This window comes from Notolepis coatsorum (genome assembly GCF_963971535.1).
Source record: "Notolepis coatsorum genome assembly, chromosome: 2".
Taxonomy (NCBI): domain Eukaryota; kingdom Metazoa; phylum Chordata; class Actinopteri; order Aulopiformes; family Paralepididae; genus Notolepis; species Notolepis coatsorum.
The window spans coordinates 188,435,827-188,461,328 of record NC_140166.1 but is presented as its reverse complement, the minus strand read 5'-3'; the positions used below and the strand labels follow the sequence as shown (position 1 = coordinate 188,461,328).

At 42.9% G+C, this 25,502-nt stretch overlaps 1 protein-coding gene across 1 annotated transcript; it reads right to left on the bottom strand.

The window, feature by feature from the left end:
* Positions 1 to 2,705: 2,705 nt before the first annotated feature.
* Positions 2,706 to 22,686, bottom strand: oaz1a (ornithine decarboxylase antizyme 1a). Its single transcript, XM_084309142.1, is given in 6 exon segments — positions 2,706 to 3,390; positions 13,308 to 13,393; positions 13,586 to 13,764; positions 15,163 to 15,249; positions 15,251 to 15,317; positions 22,506 to 22,686. Coding segments are annotated over 6 exon segments (669 nt in total). The 5' UTR covers positions 22,625 to 22,686; the 3' UTR covers positions 2,706 to 3,259.
* Positions 22,687 to 25,502: the final 2,816 nt, after the last annotated feature.

Sequence of the window (25,502 nt, the reverse complement as noted above, 5' to 3'; positions counted from 1 at the left end):
CAACTTTCCCTTACTTTCTCTGATCCATGTCAAATCATACCGATTAATGCATGCATAACATTTGTCAAATAATGCAGAGTGAGCATCTGTGTATTTATCCTTTGCAAAGTCAAAACTATTTCAACCATTGCAGCTTCCCTCACCAATAATAGAAAATGTGTCTAGAGAGCCTTGTGATTTCCTTTGTGGACTGACTATAGTGTAGTTCCAATCTATGCAGATGGAACATGCGTGATGTATGCTCCATAGATGGGTGTACTGTATAGTCCTGTGAAGAGAGTATAGACCTTTCTACACATAACATTCTAAATGGACTCGTTTATTTCCTGTTGATGTGTTTGCTAATAGCTGACAGGGTCTACTCTCTGGAGCTATATAGTTTATTTCCTCTTGATGTGTTTGCTAATAGCTGACAGGGTATACTTTCTGGAGCTAGTTTGCGTATGTTCCATAGGTCTGACCTCTGACGTGTCAGGCTAACTGACCCAAACTGTTCCCTTAACAATGGAATTCCACTGTTGGCTCATTTTTGGAAATCCATGGCAACTAAACTCACGAACATATGTGTCCTGACAATTCCACATACGGCAACAACATTACTACCGACCTCCATACAACAAAAAATAATCATACTGGCAGGGGTAACAGCAGCCAAGAAATGAATAGCCATGAGGTGGAAGCAACCGGAAAAACTCACAATGACCAATTGGTCATTAACTTTTTTGGATATCATATATGGAGATTTCCACTGCCCGGGTGGTGGGGATTGGGCAATCCAATATTGAATTGTGGATTTCGGCGGCTGAGAGTGAAGGCCATGTTTTAGCGAAGAAGCGGAGTAGGGGTGCTGATCCTGGGGGTGGTAGTGGGGAAGGAAATAAATATTTCTTTTTATACATAATATATTTTTTTATTTTGTCTGTGGTAACACAATTTTATTTTTACGTTTTGGTTATTTCCATTGTCGTATTGTTGTTGTTACTATGTCCTGTTTATTGTTGTTATTACCGTCTTTGTGTTCTTGTTTCATGTAAAAGAAAACAATGGAATTCCACTGAACAGGTCTACATACAAGGCTAGGAGTGGAATATTAGATCTACCATTGCTTGATGTGCAGTAATAATATTCCATAATAAATGGTATATGGTGCATTTATATAACGTTTTTACCGAAGCGCTTTACAATTTTGTTCCTCAATTTCACTGATTCACTCACACCGACAGCGCAGGAAACCATGCAAGGTGCCAACCTGCTCATCAGGAGCAATTAGGGGTTAAGTGTCTTGCTTTTGTGACACGCTGCCCGGGAATCAAACCGGGAAGCTTCCGATTACCAGATGACTGCTCTACATCTTGAGCCACTGTTGCCCATTATCCTAGTCTTCTCTTAACCTCATTAGCCTGATTCTTTGAGAAATGTTTCCTAAAAAGGAGATGAATTAGCATTAACCCATTCAGTGCCGACCAAGAGATTAGTCGGGTTAACTCGCCATGCGTCGAGTGCCAAAACCCGAGAAAACTCGGGTTTTAATCGTTATTTCTTTTATTAGCAATAACCATTAATTTTTCATCCATCCAGCCTGACGTTATCATTGGGAATGGGTCTGAGCTCGAAAAGGGCAAATACCGCCGCCTATCGTCTCCCGGATGGTATTGCACATCATTGGATTGGATTGGATGGGACTGTGCATCAGAGAAAACTCCGGTCCCGGGTTTTCCCATCTCGGGCAAGCACTATCTGTTACCACATTCACTGGGGAGGCTCGGAATTCTCTCTGGAATTCTCCAAAATCTCCAAAACTATACTCATATTCAAAACAGTATAAAACGGAAATGTACCAATGAAAAAACAATCCGTTTCGTACATGTTGACTGCAAGCAAGTCATTGATAAGTAGGGATGGGTACCGAATTCGGTACTTTTGAGGTACCGAACCGAAACACGTCGGTACTACCGAGTATCGAATCAAGTGAGAAACCGAGAAAAAAAAAAAAAAAGAAAAAAAAATTATTAATTTTTTTTTTTTACTTTTCTCTCTTTTTTTTTTACTTTTTTCTTTTCATGTCAACGTTCACACGCACAATATATGCTTACCTAGGATTTGACTTGATTCAACAACAAAGCAGTCGGAGCAATGACAAGCCGAAAACTGTCGAAATTGTAGTTATTTGAAGCTTGGATTTTTTTTTACGACTGAGGTAGGTAAATAAAATTTCGACAGTTTTCGGCTTGTCATTGCTCCGACTGCTTTGTTGTTGAATCAAGTCAAATCCTAGGTAAGCATATATTGTGCGTGTGAACGTTGACATGAAAAGAAAAAAGTAAAAAAAAAAAATTTAAAAAAAAAAATTAATAATTTTTTTTTTTTATAGTACCGACAAAAGGTACTGTTGGGTACCGGTATCGATTCACAGGTACCGGTACCGGTACCGGTATCGGTTCAAATGTGAAAGGTACCCATCCCTATTGATAAGTGAGGGGTGTTTTAGACCCATAGCCATAATTTAGGATAGTTTAGGCGTTCGCAAATTTCCCCAACCTCCCATTGACTTCCTTACTGGCACGCTAGCCCTAATATGGTCAAAGGGGCATGGCTCTGAATGAGTTAAGATTATATGCTTTGTATGTTAGTATCAAGGCTAATACCCATTTTACAAATTACTTGTCTGAATGCCTTTAAAAATAAAGGGACCAAAACAGAGCACAACTCATTAAGGTGAGCACTTTTATTTAGCAGTTACAACATGCAGATTTCTGTCAAGTGATTCAGAGCAACAAATCAAAATCCATCCATGCACACATTAAAAAGAAAAAAAATAATCAATAAAAACAAGAATCAACCGAAGATGACCAAGGAAACATATCTAATTACATGAATAAGATGAATGTAAATTTTTTAACCATAAATATTACATTGTAGAGATGATCATTTGGGTGTACAGGGAGGGTGAATAGGAAATCAGCACTACATGACGAGAAGGATTACAGTGGCGAGGACACGGTGCCCAGATTTGATGTGGGCGCTTGCTTTACATTCCTGGTTTATAACATCTTAACACTAGTGCAAATATCATTGCAATACAGCACATCGAAGGTAAAGACAAAAGAACAAGAAACTATTTCACAGGAAACCTCAACCATACTGAACTTGGATAATATTAATTTCCAAATAATTATATGATGGGGGGGGGGGGTATGGGATGGGTCAAGAGAAGAAGACGAGCGCAAACGGTGTGTGTGTGTGTTCGCTCAGCGCAACTTCAATCATCATCCGAGGAGTCTCGCTCGATGCTGTAAGCCATGAAGAAAGCGTCAGGGCGGTCAGGGACGAGGGGGTGACCCGGTCTCACAATCTCAAAGCCCAAGTAGCTGAATGTACGCAGCAAGGATGCTGCAGAGGGAGAGAGAGAGAAGGCGTAGAAACATTGTCACGTCTGAAAGGCTGGTTAGCGTAAAACAGGGCTATTCAACTGGCGGCCCGGATGATTCTGACTGGCCCGCGAAAGATTACATGATAATAAAAAAAATATATATATATACCGGTATATATATATTTTTTTTTTACTTTTTTTTTTCATGTCAACGTTCACACGCACAAGGGAAAACTTTGCAAGTCGTTTTGATGAATTTGACATGCCCAGAGAATTGATGCATTTTGTGAGCAACCCATATGCCAATGTAGCTGCTATTTCCACAAAAGGACAAGAGTTCCTTGCATCACTTCACATTGATGAAGGTCTCCTGCAACTTGAAATAATTGACATGCAAGCATCATCTGCTCTGAAGCAAGCACTTGAGAATGAATCCACTACAACATTTTGGATAAAGTGTATTCATGTCAACACATTGCCCAAAATAAAAACGCTGGCAATATCTGTGCTAACAATGTTTGGCTCAACATACACCTGTGAATCCAGTTTCTCTCACATGAATGCCATTAAAACAAGCAACCGTGCCTCCTTGACAAATGAGCATTCGCATCACTGTTTGCGGGAAGCCCTCACTTCCTATGAACCCTCTTTCTCTGCCATTGCCCAGTCAAAGAAGTGCAATCTCTCTCATTAGATGTGTGTATGTAGGCTAGGCCTGTCTGCCCCCCACCCCCCCTGATGTTTGAGAGTTAAGAGTGGACAATAAGTAAGGGATAATGTATAGTTACGAGGTCATTGTCGCAAAATAATTGACCGACACGGAGTTTAAAATACAGAGGCGCCGCGCCGAGGTGTTTTAAACGGAGTGAAGGTCAATTATTTTACGACAATGACCTCGTAGGCTATACATTATCCCGCTTATTACATGGCTAACTTACTAACAATATACCTAATTCATTTGACAAATCGCAGTTGTTCTGTGGCTCTGTCAGCCCAAATAAAGTGATTATTATTATCGCGGGCAGCAGCTCTGTTCTGGCTCCGCTGTGTTCGGGCTCCGCTCGGCGCTCCGCCCCTCATCGCCGGCAGCAGTGTGTGTCAGTGGGCTTGATTGCCAACAGCTGCGCTCTGCGGTCATTATTGAAAAATCTGCGGTCATTATCGAAAAATAATGACCGCAGTCGGGGGGCTGTTGACCAATCACAAGCAAGCATTTCGGCGAATGTGAAAACGCCATGTAATAAGTGCTAATAAGATGCTGTGATTAGCTGTTGTTGCACAGACATGAAGCACTTTAATAAGCTCAGCTGCACTATAAATGTGTTTTTTTGTTCAAATGTTAGAATGTTCAGATGCACATCATGCACTTGTTTGTTTTTGTTTTTATTTTTATATTGAAATGTTGAAGAGGAGATGTTGCAGTTGTTGCACAGTCATAAATGAAGCACTTTTTGCAGGAGATGTTGCAGATGTGGCACATAAATGAAGCACTTTTTTTTTTTAAAGTATACTACTTTTGCAATGTAGTTAAATAAAAGTTGTGAAAATGTGGTTGCGTGTTGTGTCAAGTGTACATATATTCATAGCACGGGGAGGCGCCGTGGCAGTCCGGCCCCTGGCCCCTTGGGTTTCTGACAATGTGGCCCCCTGAACCATTTAGTTGAATAGCCCTGGCGTAAAACATGTAACATTATGCAAGGCGTGGAGACACGTTAACCGCAGGGAAGGATCGACTCAACCCTTTTCAGGCGTGAGTCTAATTCCAGCTGAGCTACTTGGCACAAAGTCTCAACATGCGTGGTAGGTTTTTAATCTCTTGTTTGTTTCACAGCCTCTATGCCTGCGTGCCTGCCTATTGGCTTAAAAAATAACAATAACTGAAGATCAGTTTGGTCGACTTAAAAAAAAAAAAAAAGTATATATATATATATATATATATTTTTTTTTTTTTTTATCATTCCATTTGGGCTGTGGGGGGTGCTTAATGTCTTAAGGAGTCGACTGAAGGCTTCTTGTCCTCTGCAAAAGCATGCAATTGGTCCACTTATGGATACATCTTGATATTTGTCTAGTCTAGTGTGTTCATTAGATGGGTGAAATCCTCTTTCAGTGCCTCTGTGCCTGTTTTCATAGGCAGTTAAGTTTCAAGTTTCTTTAATAGTTGTCATACAGAAGTACAGAATACTTTTATACAAAATGCTTCTTACTGTTACGCTACAGAGACTGTGCAAGACAAGATAAGTATGAAATAAAATAACATAGTATAGCATGTAAATTAGAAGTAAAAAAATGAGGTCACAGTGTTCAGTATAGACATATGTACAATGTTCGATGCAGAGTAGACGTAACTGAGTTACCATATAATATACAATACTGTGTAGTGTACTAATATACAATACTATATAGTGCAAGGCAGAAATAGGATGAGGTGCAATTTAGGTACAATTTACAGTAGGTGTACGAGTTGTAGTGCAAATCCTTTATCAATAAATATAAAGTGTGTTTGTGTGATCTAAAGTGTGGAGAGTGGGTGCTGCAGTGTGTTGTTTGTTTAAGTGAGTGTGTGCGTGTGGGTGTGTGTGCTGTGTGCATTTGATGGTTGTTGCATAGTGTTTATTGTTCGTTTAGCAGCCTGATGGCCTGGGGATAGAAGCTTCTTCTGAGTCTTTCTGTGCTCGCCTTAAGACTCCGGTATCGCTTGCCTGACCGCAGCAGTTCAAAGAGGCAGTTGTTCGGGTGGCTCGAGTCCTTAATAATTCTCTTAGCCTTCCCCTTGCACCGCTTGTTGTAAATGTTCTGGAGGGTGGGAAGCCCCCCTCCAATTGTGCGTTCGGCTGAACGTGTCACTCTTTGTAGTCTGCTACGGTCTTGTGCAGTGCTATTCCCAAACCAGGAGGTGATGTTGCCAGTCAGGATGCTCTCTATTGTACATGAGTAGAAGTTCCTAAGGATCTTCTGACTGACTTGGAACTTCCTTAGGCGCCTGAGGAAGTAGAGGCGTTGTCGTGCCTTCTTCACAACACTGTCAATGTGTGTGGTCCATGTCAAATCCTCGGATATGTGGGCTCTGAGGTACTTGAAACTGTTCACTCTCTCAACCGGTGCCCCGTCGATGCTGAGGGGGCTGTAGTCCTTGACCCCTGACCTCCTGAAGTCCACAATCATCTCTTTTGTTTTGCTGACGTTCAGGGAGAGGCAGTTCTCCTGACACCACTGTGACAGGTTCTCTACCTCTTCCAGGTAGGCCCTTTCGTCGTTGGCAGAGATCAGGCCCACCACTACTGTGTCATCAGCAAATTTGATGATGGTGTTGTTGTTCCGCTGTGCTACGCAGTCATGTGTGTACAGGGAGTAGAGGAGGGGGCTCAGAACACAGCCCTGGGGGGCCCCTATGTTGAGCGTGATGGATGAGGAGGTGCAGTTGCCTGCTCTTACCACCTGGGGTCTGCCCGTCAGGAAGTCCAAGACCCACTGGCAGAGGTCATAGTTCAAGCCCAGGTCCCTGAGCTTGGCTATGAGTTTGGAGGGGACTATGGTATTGAATGCTGAGCTGTAGTCGATGAACAGCATTCTCACATAGTTCCCCTGCCTCTTGTCCAGGTGTGATGCTGCTGTGTGCAGCACATGGGCTATGGCGTCCTCCGTGGACCTGTTGGGGCGATATGAAAATTGCAGAGGGTCCAGGTTGATGGGGAGGGAGGAACAGATGTAGCCCTTCACTAGCTTCTCAAAGCACTTCATGGCTATGGAGGTGAGGGCTACAGGGCGGTAGTCGTTGAGGCAAGCGGGCGTAGATTTTTTGGGTACAGGGATGATGGTGGACTTCTTCAGACAGGTGGGGATGACAGCCTGTTCCAAGGACAGGTTGAAGATGTCAGTGAATACCGGGGCCAGTTGGTCGGCACAGACTTTTAGGACGCGGCCGGGGATGCCGTCCGGTCCTGCTGCCTTCCTGATATTCACTTTTTTAAAGATCCGTCTCACCTCATGCTCTGTTACCCTGAACACTGAGTCTCCATCAGCAGACCCCCCCCCCCCCCCCCCCATTGCCGTGGTTTGTAGGCTGGTGTTTTTATTCACAGCCTCAAACCTCGCATAGAAGGAATTGAGATCATTTTCTAAGGAGATGTCATTGTTCAGTTTGAGGGAGGTGCCTTAGTCGACTAATCGACTAATAAGGGTCAGCCCTAACCTACACACACACACACGCACACAGTATATAGTTACTTATTATAGTGCAAATTAATCCAGACCGCTCTCAGCAGAGCCTGGCGTGACCAGCAATAGAAACCGCTCCCCTATCCCCACTAAACTCCAACACACACATCGGACCAAAAACAAAACAAAAAATATAAACAGTGCAGCACCAGGAGGGGCTATTTTACCTAGAGGTCACTGTTTGATACAAATTCTACCTTTAACCCTTTCACAGCCACACTACAGAAGGTTAACCCTTTACTATCACACTACCGATAGTAAAGGGTTAACCTTCTGTAGTGTGGCAGTGAAAGGGTTAACCTGCTGTTGTGTGGCAGTGAAAGGGTTAACCTTCTGTGTATTGTCGCAGTGAAAGGGTTAACCGTTTGGTAGTGCGGCAGTGAAAGGGTTAAGTTCAAATGTATCAGGCATTTGACTAAACTTTGGACCATTACATGAGTCATCACTTCAATAAATGGTAAACTCAATAGATCAAACAACAGACTACACAGGTACACATACTGTAGATGTCAAGCTTCTTTAGTGACCCAAAAGGGAATGCCACCCATTTTTTTTTATTCACATCTTATTCCTCGGGACGCACCGATACGAACATTAAGGCCGATACCAGTTCTGTTATGGCCGATAACACTGATGCCGATATAATCTGTATAAATGAAACTAATTTTGTACATACTGATGTACAATGTTAGCCCATAATCCTATGCTGCGTCATTGTCACATGCAAGTAACGTTACCCAAACAAACTCTGCATAGCCAAAAAATAAACACATACAACGGCAGCTAGTCATCAGTTGTTCATTTAAAAAAGAAAAAAAATCACTGAACAGCTGATATGTTCACTGATACAGTATTTTATAGCACTTTTGCTCATCGAACCGAAATCACTATCCTCGGCCGACACAGATATGGTCACCAATATATTGTGTACAGTATCCCTAATTATTCCTGTACCCCAGGACAGTTCAGCCAATATCTGAACATATGCCACAAGCTATAGATCATCTGGATGTAAAAACGGGGTCCTGCTCCATAATCATCATTTTTAGTTCCTGTCCCCTCCACCTCTGGCCGCCCACAGCGCTCCATGACGTACAGGAACACAAAAAATATCACCACCACTGACCTCACCAACGCCCTGATCTCCCACCTTGCTCATGACTCCCAGCTGCTCTCAACCACTGAAGACCTACAACACGGCCCTAGCTGCCACACCGGACTCCCTTGCACCCCAAAAAAACTCTACCTGCTCTCTGGACCCCATGCCCACCACCCTGGTGAAGGCTGGCCTGCCTGCCCTGTCCTCTCATGGTAGACATCATCAACTCCTCCCTGTCCACTGGCTCCGTCCCTGCTGACTTGAAGGTGGCAGCAGTCACCCTAATTATCAAGAAACGGGGTCTGAACCCTGACAACCTCAACAACTTCCGCCCCATTTCCAACCTCCCCTTCCTCAGTAAGGTCCTCGAGCGTGCAGTAGCCGCCCAGCTCCAGAGTCACATGGCACACCATGACCTGTTCGAACGACTCCAGTCTGGGTTCAGGGCTAAACATAGCACAGAGACCGCTCTGATCAAGGTAACAAATGACCTCTTCATGGCTGCTGATGCTGGCAACATCAGCATCCTCATCCTCCTGGACCTTTCAGCTGCATTTGACTTATACCACTCAATCCTCCTACCCTAGACCATCTGGAAAGTGTCCTTGGCATCACTGGTACCTCCTGTCCTGGTTTACATCCTACCTGACCAACAGGTGGCAGTATGTTTCCCTCGGGGGGTCCAGGTGAGATCCAGCACCCGTTAACCAGGGTGGTCCCCAGGGTTCGGTGCTAGGTCCGCTCCTTTTTACCATCTACCTCCTCCCACTCGGTGAGATCATAAGGAAACATGGCCTCCACTTTCACTCTTATGGAGACGACACGCAGCTTTACCTCCACACCAAACCCTCTGCTCCCCTCCCTCACTGCCTGCCTCCAGGACATAAAAACATGGATGACCGCCAACTTCCTCCAACTCAACAGTAAGAAGACTGAACTAATAGTTGTAGCTTCCCCAGCCCTCCTCCAAAAGATCGACGCCTTGTTCTCTCCATAGATGGCTACTCCATCTGCCCCTCCACGGAGGTAAGGAACCTGGCCATAATACTAGAGCTGTGAATCTTCACTGGCCTCACGATTCGATTATGATTCAGCTGTCCATGATTCAATTCGATTCTACGATGCAGCTCAATAATATATTACATCCTCAATTTTATAATCTATATTACTGCACATGGCTACTTTTTCATCAATTAATACAAGCATAAATTAACTTTTATTTAGAAAGTTCTTAAATCAGAATGTCAAAATAAATGTCTTTACTAGTGTTGCATGATACAGATACTAGAAAGGTATCTCGATATACCCAGCTGTTAAAAACGGTTCAATACTCTTTTTTATTAGTATCAGTATTAGTATCAATACTTTTAGAATAGCCTGATGCTGTATTTTCTATGAGTGGAGTTGATGCATGACCAGAGCACTAGCTTTAATAATATAATAATAATAATAATAATAATAATAATAGTATATTTGATTTGTAGGGCGCTTTATAGTTGTGGAGCAAATCCCAAAGCGCTACATTGTAAAAGAACATAAAAGCTAGCAAGAGTAAAAAGAAATTAATAATCGAGTATGTTCTGTCACTGCATCGATACTGAATCGTCCGCATCGCGATGAATCTTAGAATCGAGAAATGTCCACACCCCTACATAATACTGGACTCAACCCCCTCATTTCACCCTCACGTCAAGTCTGTCACCAGGTCCGCCTTTTTCCACCTCAGAACAATTTCCCACCTCTGCCCCTCACTCTGACACCTCAGCGGAAACACTTATTCATGCCTTCGTCACTTCCCGCCTCGTCTACTGTAACGGAATCCTTCTTGGTGCCTCCTATCAACTACCTCCCCATCAACTACCGAATTCCCTACAAGATCCTCCTCCTCGCCTACAAATCCCTGCACGGGTTGGCTCCTTCCTACCTGACCGACCTACTCCACCCCTACACTCCAGCACGAGGCCTCCGCTCCTCCAACTCCGACCTCACCATCGCCCGCACCAGGCGCTCCACAATTGGACAGCACCTTGCTTCCTTTTAAAATTGTATTAGTTTTATTTTTCCTGTTACTATATTTATATATTCATATTTGTACCCTCTTTTATATAGCTTATCTCTCTTTGTAAAGTGTCCGCGAGTCTGCGAAAGGCGCTTCTCTCTTTATTATTATCATCAACAGGGTACATACTTTCTCAAGTCATGAAATGCTAAGCCAAGTTCTCACACCCAAAATGAGGCATCAATTCTACTAGTATTAACATGTCTGAACCTGAATGTTGAGGGTCAGCTTGTCTGTTTCTGTCCTTGCGGTTTAAAAAAAATGCATTCAAATCTCTGAAGTGGTATGCAGGTTCGTTAGCCCCAAAGCAACTGGATTGTTCTTCCTAGTCCCACTTGGGGATTTGCACTTAAAAATGTTCCCATTCATAGCATTTACATTTTTCATCCGTGCGTCTTCGCTAGAGAGGGACCAGCCACATTACATGCATGGTGGTACACCCGACACAGACTCAACAATGTGCTCTGCGTTTCCCCTACATCATTTTAAGTGGGCTGGTAGGCCCCCTAAAGCTCCAGATGTCATCACGGAGACGCGCTGCCAAGTGGGGGATAAGGACAAAGGCGCTGACCACTTGGTCACAGAGACGCAATGCAGGGATGTTAGTATCAAATGGTAAATTTATCTATGCCGATATAAAATGGTCTTACATAATAAAAAATATAAAAATATCTATGCACATCCAATGTCAAACTATTTTGTATTTGTGACACACATATGAGGTTATTTAAAGAGTGAATATTCTATTCTAATTGGCTAGAACGGTGGCTCTCAATGTGGGGTCCTTGAGGGGGTTCCAGGGGGTCCCCAGCAATAAGTAATAGTTGAATTTCACAAATATTTTGTTCACTAGACATTGCAAATGTCAAGTTAGACCGCGCTCTCAAGATACGACACTGGGTGCTGAAATCCCATTAAGTATTATATAAAAGAAGCAGTGAAGCCAGACCAGCACTCTCAGGTTCAAAATTTAATGGCAGCCTGAAACAAACATGTTTCGGAAATATGTATTCCTTCTTCAGTGTTATAGCTTGCAATGGACTTGCCGTCAAGATAATGGTTATATACACACACGTGGTTAATTACACACAGGTGGTTAATGATTTTTGCAGGAAATGACATCACAGCGCAGGTGTGCCTGAGTCTATTGGTCCTCAATGACAAAAGAAAAGACCTATCAAAATAGAGTCCGTTAGTAAATACAAATTATACAAATATACCATGTATAAAAGACATATAAAAAGACATAAAAAACACAAAAGCAAAAGCAAAAATTGCATTACATTACCATACCAGAAACTTGCTATGTAACATGCCCATAGTTTATAGGGCTAATTTAGCCCCTATACTTTTTTCTTTTTTCTTTTAAGCATCAAAGGATAAACATACCTCTTGGAGGAAACAACCACTTGGATTAAATCATATAGATAAAAGGTACTTAAAGGAAACAGGTTAAAACGTTCTCTTCATTCATTCCTCTAGGTTCTATGCAATCAAACAGGTGGATATAATAACATTCCCGTTGTAACAGTAACTTATGTCTGTCTCCCCCTCTCGCGGGCCTGTGGACTAACTCAAGTCCCATATATCTGAGATCGTTAACGGTATGTTTACACCTGGAAAAGTGTCTAGCTACTGACGACTTTATATCTGAATTTCTCACTGAACACTTATGTTCACTGATTCTTGTTTTAAAGGCTCTGGTTGTCTTCCCCACATAAGAAAAATCACACGGGCATTTTAGTAGATACACCAGATTGGCTGAATTACACGTGATACGCCCTTTAACAGGTATTTTTTTGTTCGTTTTCGGGTGCGTGTAAAATTTCTCTTTGATCATGCCTTGACACTGTACACAGGCTTGACATGGAAAATTTCCATCAGGGATATTAGACAAAAAATGTGTAGGTTTCACTAGACATTGCACAATGGGAGAATGTAGAAGAATGGCTATTCTGATCATAGGTTTCACTCTACCCGTATTATAAACACTTCTCAGGTGGGGGTCTCCGAGACATAATCCTAAATCAATATTTGAGCCCTACAATGGCATCATGTAGACATGGCCTCCTGGTTTGAGTAACAAACGTAACAAAACGAGTAATAAAAGCTTTCCAAAATAATGTGTCCAAAATAACGTTACACTGTCATATTACAATGTATCCACCAAACAATTGACAGAGATGGCATCACGGCAAAACCATGACTCTTGCATCAACTGATCTAACAAACAACTGACCTGATGGATTCAGTAGACAATACCGTGTTAACTTGCACTGCTATAGCTAGACTAGGCTGGAGGTGAAGTTATTCTATTGAGCTAATGTCTTCATTTCTCACCAGGTTTCAGCAAAGCACTTTTGGCATTTTGAGAGGCAGTATTTCTTCGGTCTTGAGATAAATCCCACTAATCGATTAAGCTCAAGTTAACCGACAGGTCCCTTAGACGAGGCATGGCGCCTCCCTAAGGCAACGGGAGAGGAAGCACTGCTGGTAGACAGCGATAGTGTCATTTCAGGCCTTTGATTCTAATGTAGGACCGGTTTGAGAAAGAGTCTTACCTCTATCGTCACGGTTCTTGTGGAAGCAGATGAACACATGATCAACTTGCAGCTGTTCTTCTGCAAACTCCAGCAAGAGCGCAAAACTAGAAAGAGAAAGGGGGGGGGGGGGGGTTCAGTGAGTTATGGGGAGTCAATGAATTAAGTAGGAACTTAAGCCGCTAAGATCTAGAGCTAAAGTCCATCTCCTGCTTATAACGGGTTTTCAAGACACGCGTTCCCTTTCACGCAGAACAAGCGGTTAGCTCTCCGGGGGCAGGTTTTGGGACTGACCTCACCTGTTTTTGCTGCCCTCAGGCAGCGCGCCGGGGGGAATTTCAACGTAGAGGTTCGCCCCTTTCAGCGCCGCCCTCCAGACACAGTGCTGCCTGCCCTCAGAGCGGTGAGCCTCAAAGAGCAGGAAACGCACTCTGCCGTTGGCCGGAGGAGGCTCCTCAAGAACCAGCAACTGAGCATCCTGAAGGACAAGATAGTAAAGAGGTGGAAATGAGGGATATTGACCTGTCACAAGTCCTGTGAACGGGGCTTGAGATAGGTCCATTTGTTTATTTAATAAACATACCCACTAGGGATGCCCCGATCACGTTTTTTGCCACCGATACCGATCACTGATCGTCTTGAGCCATATGGGCCGGATACCGATCCGATACCGATCGTTTTTGGTTTTATATAAAAAAAAGTTAATATATACTTTTTTTAATTTAATTTTTTATTATATATATTATATAATTATACTTGTAGTTGTATTATCTGCGAGACATCGCCACCACGCACCACGATGCAAGCCGGGGCTCGAATATGCATCGAATCAATGTTATAAGACATTGGTATCAGGAGCTATCTGTAGCTACTGCTAGCCGGCTAGATAACGTTAAGACAACGCCTCAGTGAACTATTTAGTTTAATGGGACATTTCGTTTTGAACAGGGAGCTAACGTGAGCTAACGTGAGCTAACGGAGGTATCAACATGCACTACTAGACTATTGCTGGAGCATTTGTTGATATCAGGAGCTATCAGTAGCTAGCCGGCTAGATACCGTTAGACAATGCCTCATTAAAAGTGAATAGTTGACTGGGTAATTTTGTTTAAACAGTAACGATAGCTAGGTAGCTAACGTTAGCTCACGGAGGTCCGCACTGGACTAGAGCAGAGGAGCCTCCTCTGTGTTTACACGGGTAAGGGAGGGGCAGGAGGAGGAGCGGCAGTTTGCAGCTCTGTGTGTCTGAGAGAGAAGTCAGCAGCGAGTGAGATCTCCGCTAAGAATTGGATCATGTTTTTCGATCGGTTTTCACGATCTGCGAAAATAAAGCATTATCGGAATATTTATACTGAATATCGGCCGATACCGATCGCTGGCCGATCGATCGGGGCATCCCTAATACCCACTATGTTGGTTGGCCATGACACAATGGAGTGAAAGGTTACAAAAGCGTCCATTCACTTCAGTGTTAAAACTACACTATAAAAATACAACTGAAATGGCCATAACAGGTAGAACACACTATTTTAATAAACTCATGATGACCCAAGCACCTGCAATTTTTATTTTTTTAAACCAACATGTTTTTGTGTTTTTTTTTAAATATGACAAGAGAACTAATAGTCTCCTCAATGAAACTTGTTCATAGCAATCCAAGAAAATTACAGCACAAAAAGATTGTTCAACCATGCATCATGTGGGCACAGTTACAATAAATTGATTTAGTAAAGAGGTACATTTTTGGTGGTGGCTGATTTAAGTATTGTACTCAAGCATCCAATTACTTAGGCTGGTACAACATGTTGTGACCGATTTCAGCTTGAATACAGAGAAATAAAAATACAGAGCAAAAGAAACAAGTCGCTGGACTTACAGAGTAGAATAGCTTAGCTGAAAGATTGCGATCCCTCTGGTCATTCCCTCGCCCACCTGGGATCTTCAGGGGTGGGAGAGGGGCATCAGGAGCACCACAGAGGCCCCGGACACGGGTTACTGCTACAGCGGGAGCACCTCCTGGGACTGGAGATACTGGAAGGCGAAACAAGCATGCACACCAATGGGGCCATCGTTACCACAGGAAGCACTGAACTACAAGACCAGAGAATAGTTGTGCTACACCGGATAACAACACTCACAATGTTACAAATGTTGGGATGTTCAGGGGATCATAAAAAAAAAAACACAGAACTGAGGGTTGAAGTTCAATCAGTAACAGCGATCGTTGACTTAATCAGAAAAGCATGCAGGACATGTTGACTAATGATGACAAAAGAACACTTGGCTCACTCAATAAGTAACAGACGGAGGACTGGGTTTTCATTGTTGCACAATCTTGTGAGCACTATGCCTCCCTCTACACAGACTGTTCCGATGCTGAGAGGACTAAAAAATGCCTGCCAATAATTCAGTATTCAGTGACACTCACAAGAAAAGCCCTTGTGAAGAAGCCTGTTTTCATTTCCACCAATGCATCACTTAGTAGACAATAGGGGATGTTGTGGAAGTGAGGAACACGACTGAACACATTTCTGGTCAATTACGTCACAAGGGAAACATACTTTTCCAGTTAAATAAGCTGTCCAAGTTCTTCAAACACACATTGATTCCTATCTGCCATAGTTTCCCCTGCATCACTTACTAAGCCAACTGTGATAATGATGTGTAATTGACCTCTCTCAAGCCCTGCCCTCTTTTCACAATACTCCAATCACAACGGTTGCTTCCCAAAGCAACAGTTGTGATTGGTGGATTAAGAAAAGAGGGCAAGGCTTGAGAGAGGTACATTTTGTCTGTCTAACCATCAGCCTACTTTTAGGCCTGCAATACACTTACTGACTATTATACTCGCTAGCATCGCCACAGAGACTGAGAGACAAACACCTGTTTGCTTACACAACCTGCTCAGCCATTTTGATTCAGGTCAGTTGATGTGTTCCAGAGTATTAGCCTAGCGTGTGTGTGTGAAGCACTAGCAGGCTGCATTTACATCACTAACACTAGGCCTATTTCTCAGAGATCCTTTTGGGAACAAAACACATTAGCGGCAGTGCTGCTGCCACAGCGAGTCCAACACTCTGGCAGATGCCTGCTTACGCAAACACCATTGCTGTGCTATATATGGAGCTACGGTGTGAAAACTGAATGAGAATCATTGTCAACCTTGTAGCTCAACCTAACCAAGTGCATATGCGAGATTCAAGCTATTTCCCCATCATGTAAACCCTGGTTGTCATACGTTGTTACAAAAAGAGGGGAATTTAAGACTATTGTGCACTGCCTGAAATCCCATAACCAGATTATGCAAAATAACAGCCGACTACCATCCTTAAATACAAAAAGCTCAGAATTTCACATTCCACCTGCATTGTGTTCAAATAGATACAGCAAAGCCCCCACTACTGTACTGTACGTCATTCACAACAACATTCTTTAAAATCCCCATACCATCCGACAGGCAGCAACAACACACATTCATGAACAGGCTTTTCATGATAGACAGCTGCTCTGGTCACATGGTGCTGAGTCTAGAGCTACTGCTTGCGTAAGAGCAGCGTTTCCATCTGAATGCATTTGATGCAAAGAAACGGGAAAAGAAGACCAATCTCTGAGGCAATGTGCACAAGAACGCTTCATGTTACGCAGATGATATTATTGAACTAGGCTATGTGTTGTGCTAATTGTGGGGATCAATGCATGTTGTTATGAAGGATCGGTTTAGGGGCAAGCTCTGGTGAGAGTGTTTTGGCTTAAGAGAATAAAAAGAAATACTGCTGCAGCCATGAATAGCCAAGGCTAATCCTTTAGCCCACTTCCCTGACAAAAAGCACAAGCTGCCACCGCAGCAAAAATACATACTGTAACATCTAGACCCATCTGCTGTTGGCAATAATGTAAGATGGGCTTCATAGCCAAACCATATCAACAACCACTCACAGAATGAATGAACGATATGAGAAAAAGTAAGGGCATGATTATTTATTCTATTCAACAAAAGCCTATGAGGCATCTCTTGCATACATACCATATACTCACAACATCCTGGGAGTCTGGCCTGAGACCTTCCCCTTCTCTCTCCCTTATTTCCTGTCACTTACTATCCTACCTAGGGGTGCACCGATATATCGGTCGGGTATCGGTATCGGCCGATAAGTGCCTTGTTGACTGCTATCGGCCTATCGGCCGATAAGCTCAAATGTGCCGATAGCATTCGCCGATAACTAACCATCCATTTGTGTAGCGTCAAAAGGCAAAAAAAAAAAATTCACTCGCGACCTACGCCCGCCGTCCCCCCCACACACACACAAGCTACTGCATCAAAGTTACTATTTATGATTAACAAGGCATTCGTTTTGTGGCATTAACGTTATATAGTTAGTGTTACACGGACAATAACATCAGCATATTATTATTACCCATAGCAGCAAGGCATTACTCCGAGTCCGTTCATAGCCGGGAGGCAGAAGACTAACGTTACTGGTGAAAATGTGATTTACGTTGGAATACTCCTTTGCCAACTTGCTGTACTTTGCTTGCAGGTCTGCAGCCATTATTACTGGATTAAGAATAGCCCCAACTTTAGCCAACGTAACGTTATGGCTAAACCTTTAACATTAGTTAACCCTAGCTTTCGGTTAGCTGTTCAATGTTAATAACACAACCAAGCGAATCCATCAGAGCTCCCCATCAACACCGCTCTGTCGGGAGGATGGCATTTAAGAAAGTATCTGCTGTTAAAATGACACAAACATTCGTTTTGTGGCATTAACGTTATTATAGTTAGTTACACGTTCAATTACATCAGCATAGTATTTACCCGAAGATAGCAAGCAAGCCGTGCATAGCTCGGTTACATTCCGTTGCTCATTCCGTACCCAACTACACATTCTGCAATCTGTTAATAAAGTTTTCAACCAGACAAATGTATAGAAAGGCTTTGTTTTATTATAAAATTTGTTGCAGTAAAATCATTGTGTCTCGTTTGGCCATCCTGTGGAGCGCGCTGGTCGGCGGGCACTGCCGGGCAGCTAACGTATTAGCTTGTTGTGGTTCTAAGTTTGACTCGCATTCGAGCAAGCAGATCAATGGCGGCATGCCCCGAAGTAGAAAAATGAATAAATGCTTGGTGGTAAGCAGGAGGTGGGTGCTAGCGGTGTGGCGTAATTGGCCGAATCGACTGTCAATCAAAATGGTTCCATTGCATTGGTTGAAAGCTCTGGTTGAGAGAATAGTATCCCGCTGCAGGCCGCCAGAATGGTTCCATTGCATTGGTTGAAAGCTCTGGTTGAGAAAATAGTATCCCTCTGCAGGCCGCCAGACGATACTGGGAGAGGGATCAGTGATACCATAAACATATTTCTTGATGTTTCCTTTTTTAAGTAAGTAAAGATGCCTACAAATACAAACACACATACAAATATACAGTAGTTTCATTAAAAAAATTAAAAAAAAAATTAAAAAAAAAATGAAAAAAAAAATTAAAAAAAATTAAAAATACTTATTTTTTGCCACAATTATCGGTATCGGTATCGGTATCGGCCGATTGTGTTAGTTGAACAATCGGTATCGGTATCGGTGGCCAATTTTCATATCGGTGCACCCCTAATCCTACCAAAGCAAAAATGCCCTAAAGTATCTTAAAAAGAATTATAAGTAAAAAGATGGAACTCCAATGAGTCTGAAAAACTCAGTTGAGTTACAATTTAAATTCACTAGGGATGCCCCGATCGATCGGCCACCGATCGTTATCGGCCGATAATCAGTATAAATATGCGATCGGGGAATTCCGATAATTAGTCATATTCGCCGATCGCGGAAACTGATCAAGTGGATATCTCACTCGCTTGTCTCAGACGCACAGGACCTGCAAACTGCTCCTCCTCCCTAGCCCCGCCCGTACCCGTGTAGAGTTTGTAAACACAGAGGAGGCGGACCTCCTCTGCTGAGTCTAGATAGTGCATTCGACCTGAGCTAATGTTAGCTACCTAGCTATCGTTACTGTTTAAACAAAATTACCCAGTCAACTATTCACTTTTAGTAGGCATTGTCTAACGGTATTTAGCCGGCTAGCTACTGATAGCTCCGGATATCAACAAATGCCCCAGAAGTCTAGTGGTCCATGTTGATATCTCCGTTAGCTTGCGTTAGCTGACGTTCGTTCACCGTTCAAAACGAAATGTCCGATTGAACTAAATAGTTGTCTTAACGTCATCTAGCCGGCTAGCAGTAGCTACAGATAGCTCCTGATATCAATGTCTTATATCAATGTCTTATCAATGTCTTATAACATCTAGTCGGCCAGCTACCGATAGCTCCTGACATCAACAAACGCTCCACAAAGTCTAGTAGAGACGTGTATGCTACCTGTTAGCTCACGTTAGCGCAAGTTAGTTCACCGTTCAAAACGAAATGTCCCATTGAACTAAATAATTCACTGAGGCGTTGTATTAACGTTATATATCCGGCTAGCAGTAGCTACAGATAGCTCCTGATATCAATGTCTTATAACACTGATTCGATGCGTATTCGAGCTGAGGGCTTGCTGAGCACAGTTAAGTAACGTTATGCCAATAGGGTCCAGGTGCAGCGCCGGAGAATCCTGGCCGTAGCTCTGCTCGAGGCTACTCGAGTATAGGTCCAGGTGCAGCTCCGGAGAATCCTGGCCGTAGCTGGAGGCTACTAGAGTACACACAGACAGTGGAGCTTGTTGCGTGGTGGCGATGTCTCGCAGATAATACAAGTACAAGTCTAATTATATAATATATATATTTTATTAAAAAAAAAAAAAAACGTATAAAATAATTTTTAATTTCTTTTTAATCAAAAACGATCGGTATCGGATCGGTATCGGCCGATATGGCTCACGACGATCGGTATCGGTGGCAAAAAACGTGATCGGGGCATCCCTAAAATTCACCATTGTTGTTGTGATTACTTCCTCTTGGGAGTGATGGGAATGAAATCAGTTCTGTGAACTGAACCACTATCGTGTCAAACATGATTGATGTTAAACAGTAAAAGCACATCTGGGCCACTAGCTCCAGGGAGGTTGTCCATACAGGAAGTGCCTATTGATCTTAAATTGGTACTCAATGCAAGTAATACAAAACCCATGCCGCTTACTAGAGACAGAAATATTCAATGGTTGCATATATCCATATCCACTGTAAGTACTTCCAGCATTGAGAAAGACACAGAGTATCAATTATCTTGGCATCTGGCTCGATGAGAAATTTAAGTTGAGTAAGAAATGTAAATACCTTATAGAAAACATTGCCAGCAAGCTGTGACCATTTGACTTCTTGTACAGAAACAGCTTTCCTATGATTAGCAGTTTTGGACTATGGTGATGTAATTTAGACATGCCACTGCTTCCACCCCTCGACTCTGTCCATCACTGGTGACAGCTATAACACACTACTGGCTCCTGTATAATAAGGTTGGTTGGCCTTCTCTTGCAGAGGCGCTATAAACATTGGTATTTGTCATTTACAAAGCCCTTACTGGTGAGCTACCACATTACAATTAACAATGTAATGCGACATGGCTCAGGAGGTAGAGCAGTCGTCTGGCAATCCGGAGGTTCCCGGTTCGATTCCCGCTCCTCCTGGGAAGCGTGTCGATGTGTCCTTGAGCAAGACACTTAACCCCTAATTGCTCCTGATGAGCAGGTTGGCACCTTGCATGGTCGCCTCCGCCGTCGGTGTGTGAGTGGGTAATATGTAAGTAACAAATTGTAAAGCGCTTTGGATAAAAGCGCTATATAAAAAACCAGCCATTTACCATTTACAATGTTGCTGGGTTGGAACTTTGGACTATACCTAAACCTAAATGACTGGCGTGTGCTTCAGATCCCCCAAGCATGTTTTGATCTTTGAAAATACTTTTCCTACCACTCCTGGAACATCCTTCAACACACTAAAGATCGATATTCTGCAAACATGTGCACAGTTCAAAACCATGATCACTAATCACCGTTTGTCAAACCGTTTTTATGTTTTTTATTTTAGGTTTTATGCGATTTCCCCTGTTTTTATGTTGCGTTACTACTTGTAAAGGGCAACCTCGATGGCCTTTGAGTTTTAAATAAAAGGTTTGATGACATGACCTATTTTCAAGGCTGAAACTACCGTGTTCTCATTTACAGTCAAGCTTCGCATACTTAGTTGGGAACATGGGACTGAGCCAGCCAACTAGTCACATTTTAACCAAGTAAAGTGCACTCAATTGCCCAGTATATTTCTTAATAAGACACTGAGATAATCAGGAGCAGCACGCAGACCATTAATTGTATTGTGCTAATTGACCATTGCGCTTTAATAAACGAAGCAGCTAAAAAGGTCCATCTTTTGCAATGTAGCCAACTGTGCCAGATGATCATGGCACCTGGGCCACAGACAGGGGTCACAGGGAAAAAGCTACCAAACCAAATTCGAGGAGGATCATCATCATCACTCCCAATGACTGTATTGACGGGCGGATTTGAGGGTCTAAAGATGGTTGGAGTTCAGTATTTCTAGTATGAAAAGCTGCCACAGAAAACCTCACGACCACCAAGGGAGAAACCTTGACCATTATGTCCATCCACCGCTTCGTTTTTGTACATTTTGCAGTTGGCGATTTCGCAAAGCAAATGGCTATACGTGATCAATAACATTTGCATTAGCGAAGTTCATATCAAGCTAGCATGAGCTCTAACTAGCTCCTCGTTCCCATGGTACGTTAACATCAACAATAATAATAAAACCAACAAACGTTGTGTCTAACTAACGTTCGTTAAATGACGTTAAGTTACCATAGACAAGACTATGGCCTGTTCAGTGGCTGATTTACTGCTAACGTTAACTAACACGGTAACGTTGATGTTAGCAGCTCGTGTTGCTAAAGCAAAGCTAATGTAAAGCTAACCAGCGCAGCGTCAATAGTCAGATACAGTCTATGTGCTGGATGCTTAATGAAACAACACTGACACTGCAGGCTCATATTGTGTTGATTTAAGACGGTGGACAATTATATATAGCCAATTTAGAATAAAGGGGAAAACACATCAAGTAAATAGTTGGACAGTGTGGTGGCAATATTAATAATAGTACAAGTAAGAGTGTAACGTAAACAATGGCGTTGTTCAAATCCAGGACATAATCTATTCCGCGTTATGAGCTAGGCCGCGGCGTTGTTGTAGCTCACGTTAATGTCAATCTATATCCAGTAACAACGTACCTTCCGCTTTCTGGTTTATTACTGGTTTGTTCAATAACTGGCATCTTGGATAAGTTTCTCTCTTTTTCTCTCACAAAACAATGGCTATTCAGTATCGTCTGAAGGTTGGATTTAACCATCCGGCCAACGTCCACGCCCGCAGATCTGTGTCGCCTCTCCTCGCCTGAGCGCTGGATCAGAAGCCCAGGCAACGAGACTCCGTTGACAGAGGGGAGTGTCCTCTCCAATAGCATGCAACTGCAGAGCCGCAGAGCCAGCGACGCTCTCAGGATGCAGACCAGAGAAAGACTTTCGTCTTCAATTCATAATGATTGACATTTATGACATACTCAATATACAGATATAAAAATCTAATCTAAACTAATCATGACATTATGACATACATATATGCAGTACTGTTACATTTGTGACATACAAGATATGCAAATATACAGTACTGTTAAACAGAGATCCTAACAGTAAATATATACATTTATGATGAATTGCAAATGGGGGACCCTGATGTAAACAAGACGGAAGTCTTTCTCTGGTCTGCATCCCCCCAATTGTGTGTATTGAGCCGTACTGCAGATTTTGACAACAAAATTAACAATATGATGCCGCAAGTTCTGTTATATTTCATATATTTATTTAAATAAGTAAGGCAATGAATGAATGAAAACTTTATTTAACAGATTGCAGAATGGGTACAAAATTACAGTACGGCTCAATACACAATTGTTAAGGGGATGCAGACCAGAGAAAGACGTTTGTCTTGTTTACATCAGGGTCCCCCATTTTCAATTCATAGTGACATTTATGACATACACAACAACATACATGACATTTATGGCATAGGGACATACATGACACAGGTATTTAGTACTGTTACATTTGTGACATATACGATATGCAAATATACAGTACTGTTACCCATAGATCCTGATATATATATACATATGATGGGGAGGGGACTGTACATTAGGAGGGGGTCAGGGTGCGATCCACGGGGGGAGCTGTGGGAGCCATGGCTCCCTTAGATCAGACATCACCTGAATACATGATTTGTGAATCTTTGGGGGGTCTCTAAATTACTGAAAATAAATGCAACTTTTGCCATGCATTTCTAATTTTTCTGTAATTTTCTGTATCATCATCGTGTATAATAATAAACGTATGCTATTTTGGATGTATGATTAATGATTTGCGTGTAGTGGCTACTTACTGGGACATAATTCACGGCATTCTAGCCTTTTGTGGTGTTTACTACATCTCCCATGACCCTTAGCGGGGGATGACGTAGTTAAAGAGAGACAGACGAGTGAAAGTTGAATGGAAGTGTTGTTTGTGCGACAGTAGCGTGCGTAATAAACTAATGTTTTTGCATCGGAACACGACTCCGTCTACGCTATCATTACTGCATTCCTACATTTGTGACCCTTGGGACGTATTTCGAACATGTCAACTGAACAACAGAACGCAGATCGCAGAACTTTGAACGCAGTTTCACTCAAGCTGCGCAGAGTGCCAACGCTTGGTTCGCGCAAGCCGAAGCCCAATTCGCTCTCAGGGATATTACCGCGGATGCCACCAAGTACTACTACGTGGTAGCAGCCCTTACGAATTCAACGGCAGCGAGAGTGGTGAGTTTGCTGGAAAACCCACCTACACATGACAAATATGTGACTATAAAAACACGCTCCGAGTTTGTTTATAACCCGTGTTATTTACTGAAGTTGGTTCTTCTTTCCGTTTCACTATTCACACACTTCTCTATCGCTTATACTTCTAGGATAACCTGTGTTATGAATGTACAGTTTCTACGTCAAATGTATATACTCCCTTTTCTTGACTCCTTCTGTATCACAAACAGTACTGTATTTGCAAATCTGGTATGTCATAAATGTATAGATGTAGCAGTACTGACTATCTGTATGTCATGTATGTCATATATGTCCTGATGAATTGAAAATGGGGGACCCTGGTGTAAACAAGACGAAAGTCTTTCTCTGGTCTGCATCCCCTTAACAATTGTGTGTATTGAGCTGTACTGTATTGTACCCATTCTGCAATCTGTTAATAAAGTTTTCAATCAATCAATCAATCAATTCAATTATAGCAAAGTTACTTGTTATCTCCCGTTGCTCTTCAACGGGGCTCTTCGAGAGCACACGTCCGTTCACGTTCGAGTTCACTGTCGAAGAGGACTTCCTCCTGTTCCGCCCTCCAGGTAACCAGCTCTCACTCGCTGCTCCTTTCTCCTCCGCTCCGCCTGCCACCACCGCCCCCTGCTGGCGAGCGCAAACTGGTCCCACTTTGGGACACTCAAGGCAGGAAGAAAGATGATTCAATGTTGAAGAGTTTATCGCCGGCCACTAGAGGGCAGCGTCTTACCAGCATCCAACCGGATATGCCTTGCACTGCGCTGTTATTGCTGAGCGGCCATCTTAGTTCTCATTCTTCACTTCGCCTCCTGCAGAGACGTTCACTCATTCATGTGAGATGCTTGATGCACCATTACTGTTCATACATATTATATATTATATTATATATGCATTATTTTTTTTTATCCACTTTTTCTCCCATTTTCTATATTTTCTCCCATCCCAATTTCGTATCATCCAATTCAACCCTCCCCTGTCACGAACGCTGTTTCTTGCCTCCCACAAGCCGGCTGCAATGTGGACTAAGTCATACATAGCACAAGTCCCCTCCGGTACTTGAGGTAACAGGCTAACAGCAGTCGCATCTTTTCACCTGCGCAGCTCGATCTCTCAGTGGCGAGGAGTAACGCGTGGGAGGCTCACGCTGCCCCCGACACTTCCTGATTCTACTGCGCAGGCGCACCAACCGACCTGTAGGAGTCGCTGTCCACAACGCCCGATCCCCACCCATCAGTTTCCCACCCCCTAATACGGCCAATGTGTATTAGTATGAACGACCAGCTAAACTGAAAGCAATGTGGAGCGCTGGGCTCGAACAGGCAAGCCCAGCGTCTCCGTCATTCGTGGCGAGCGC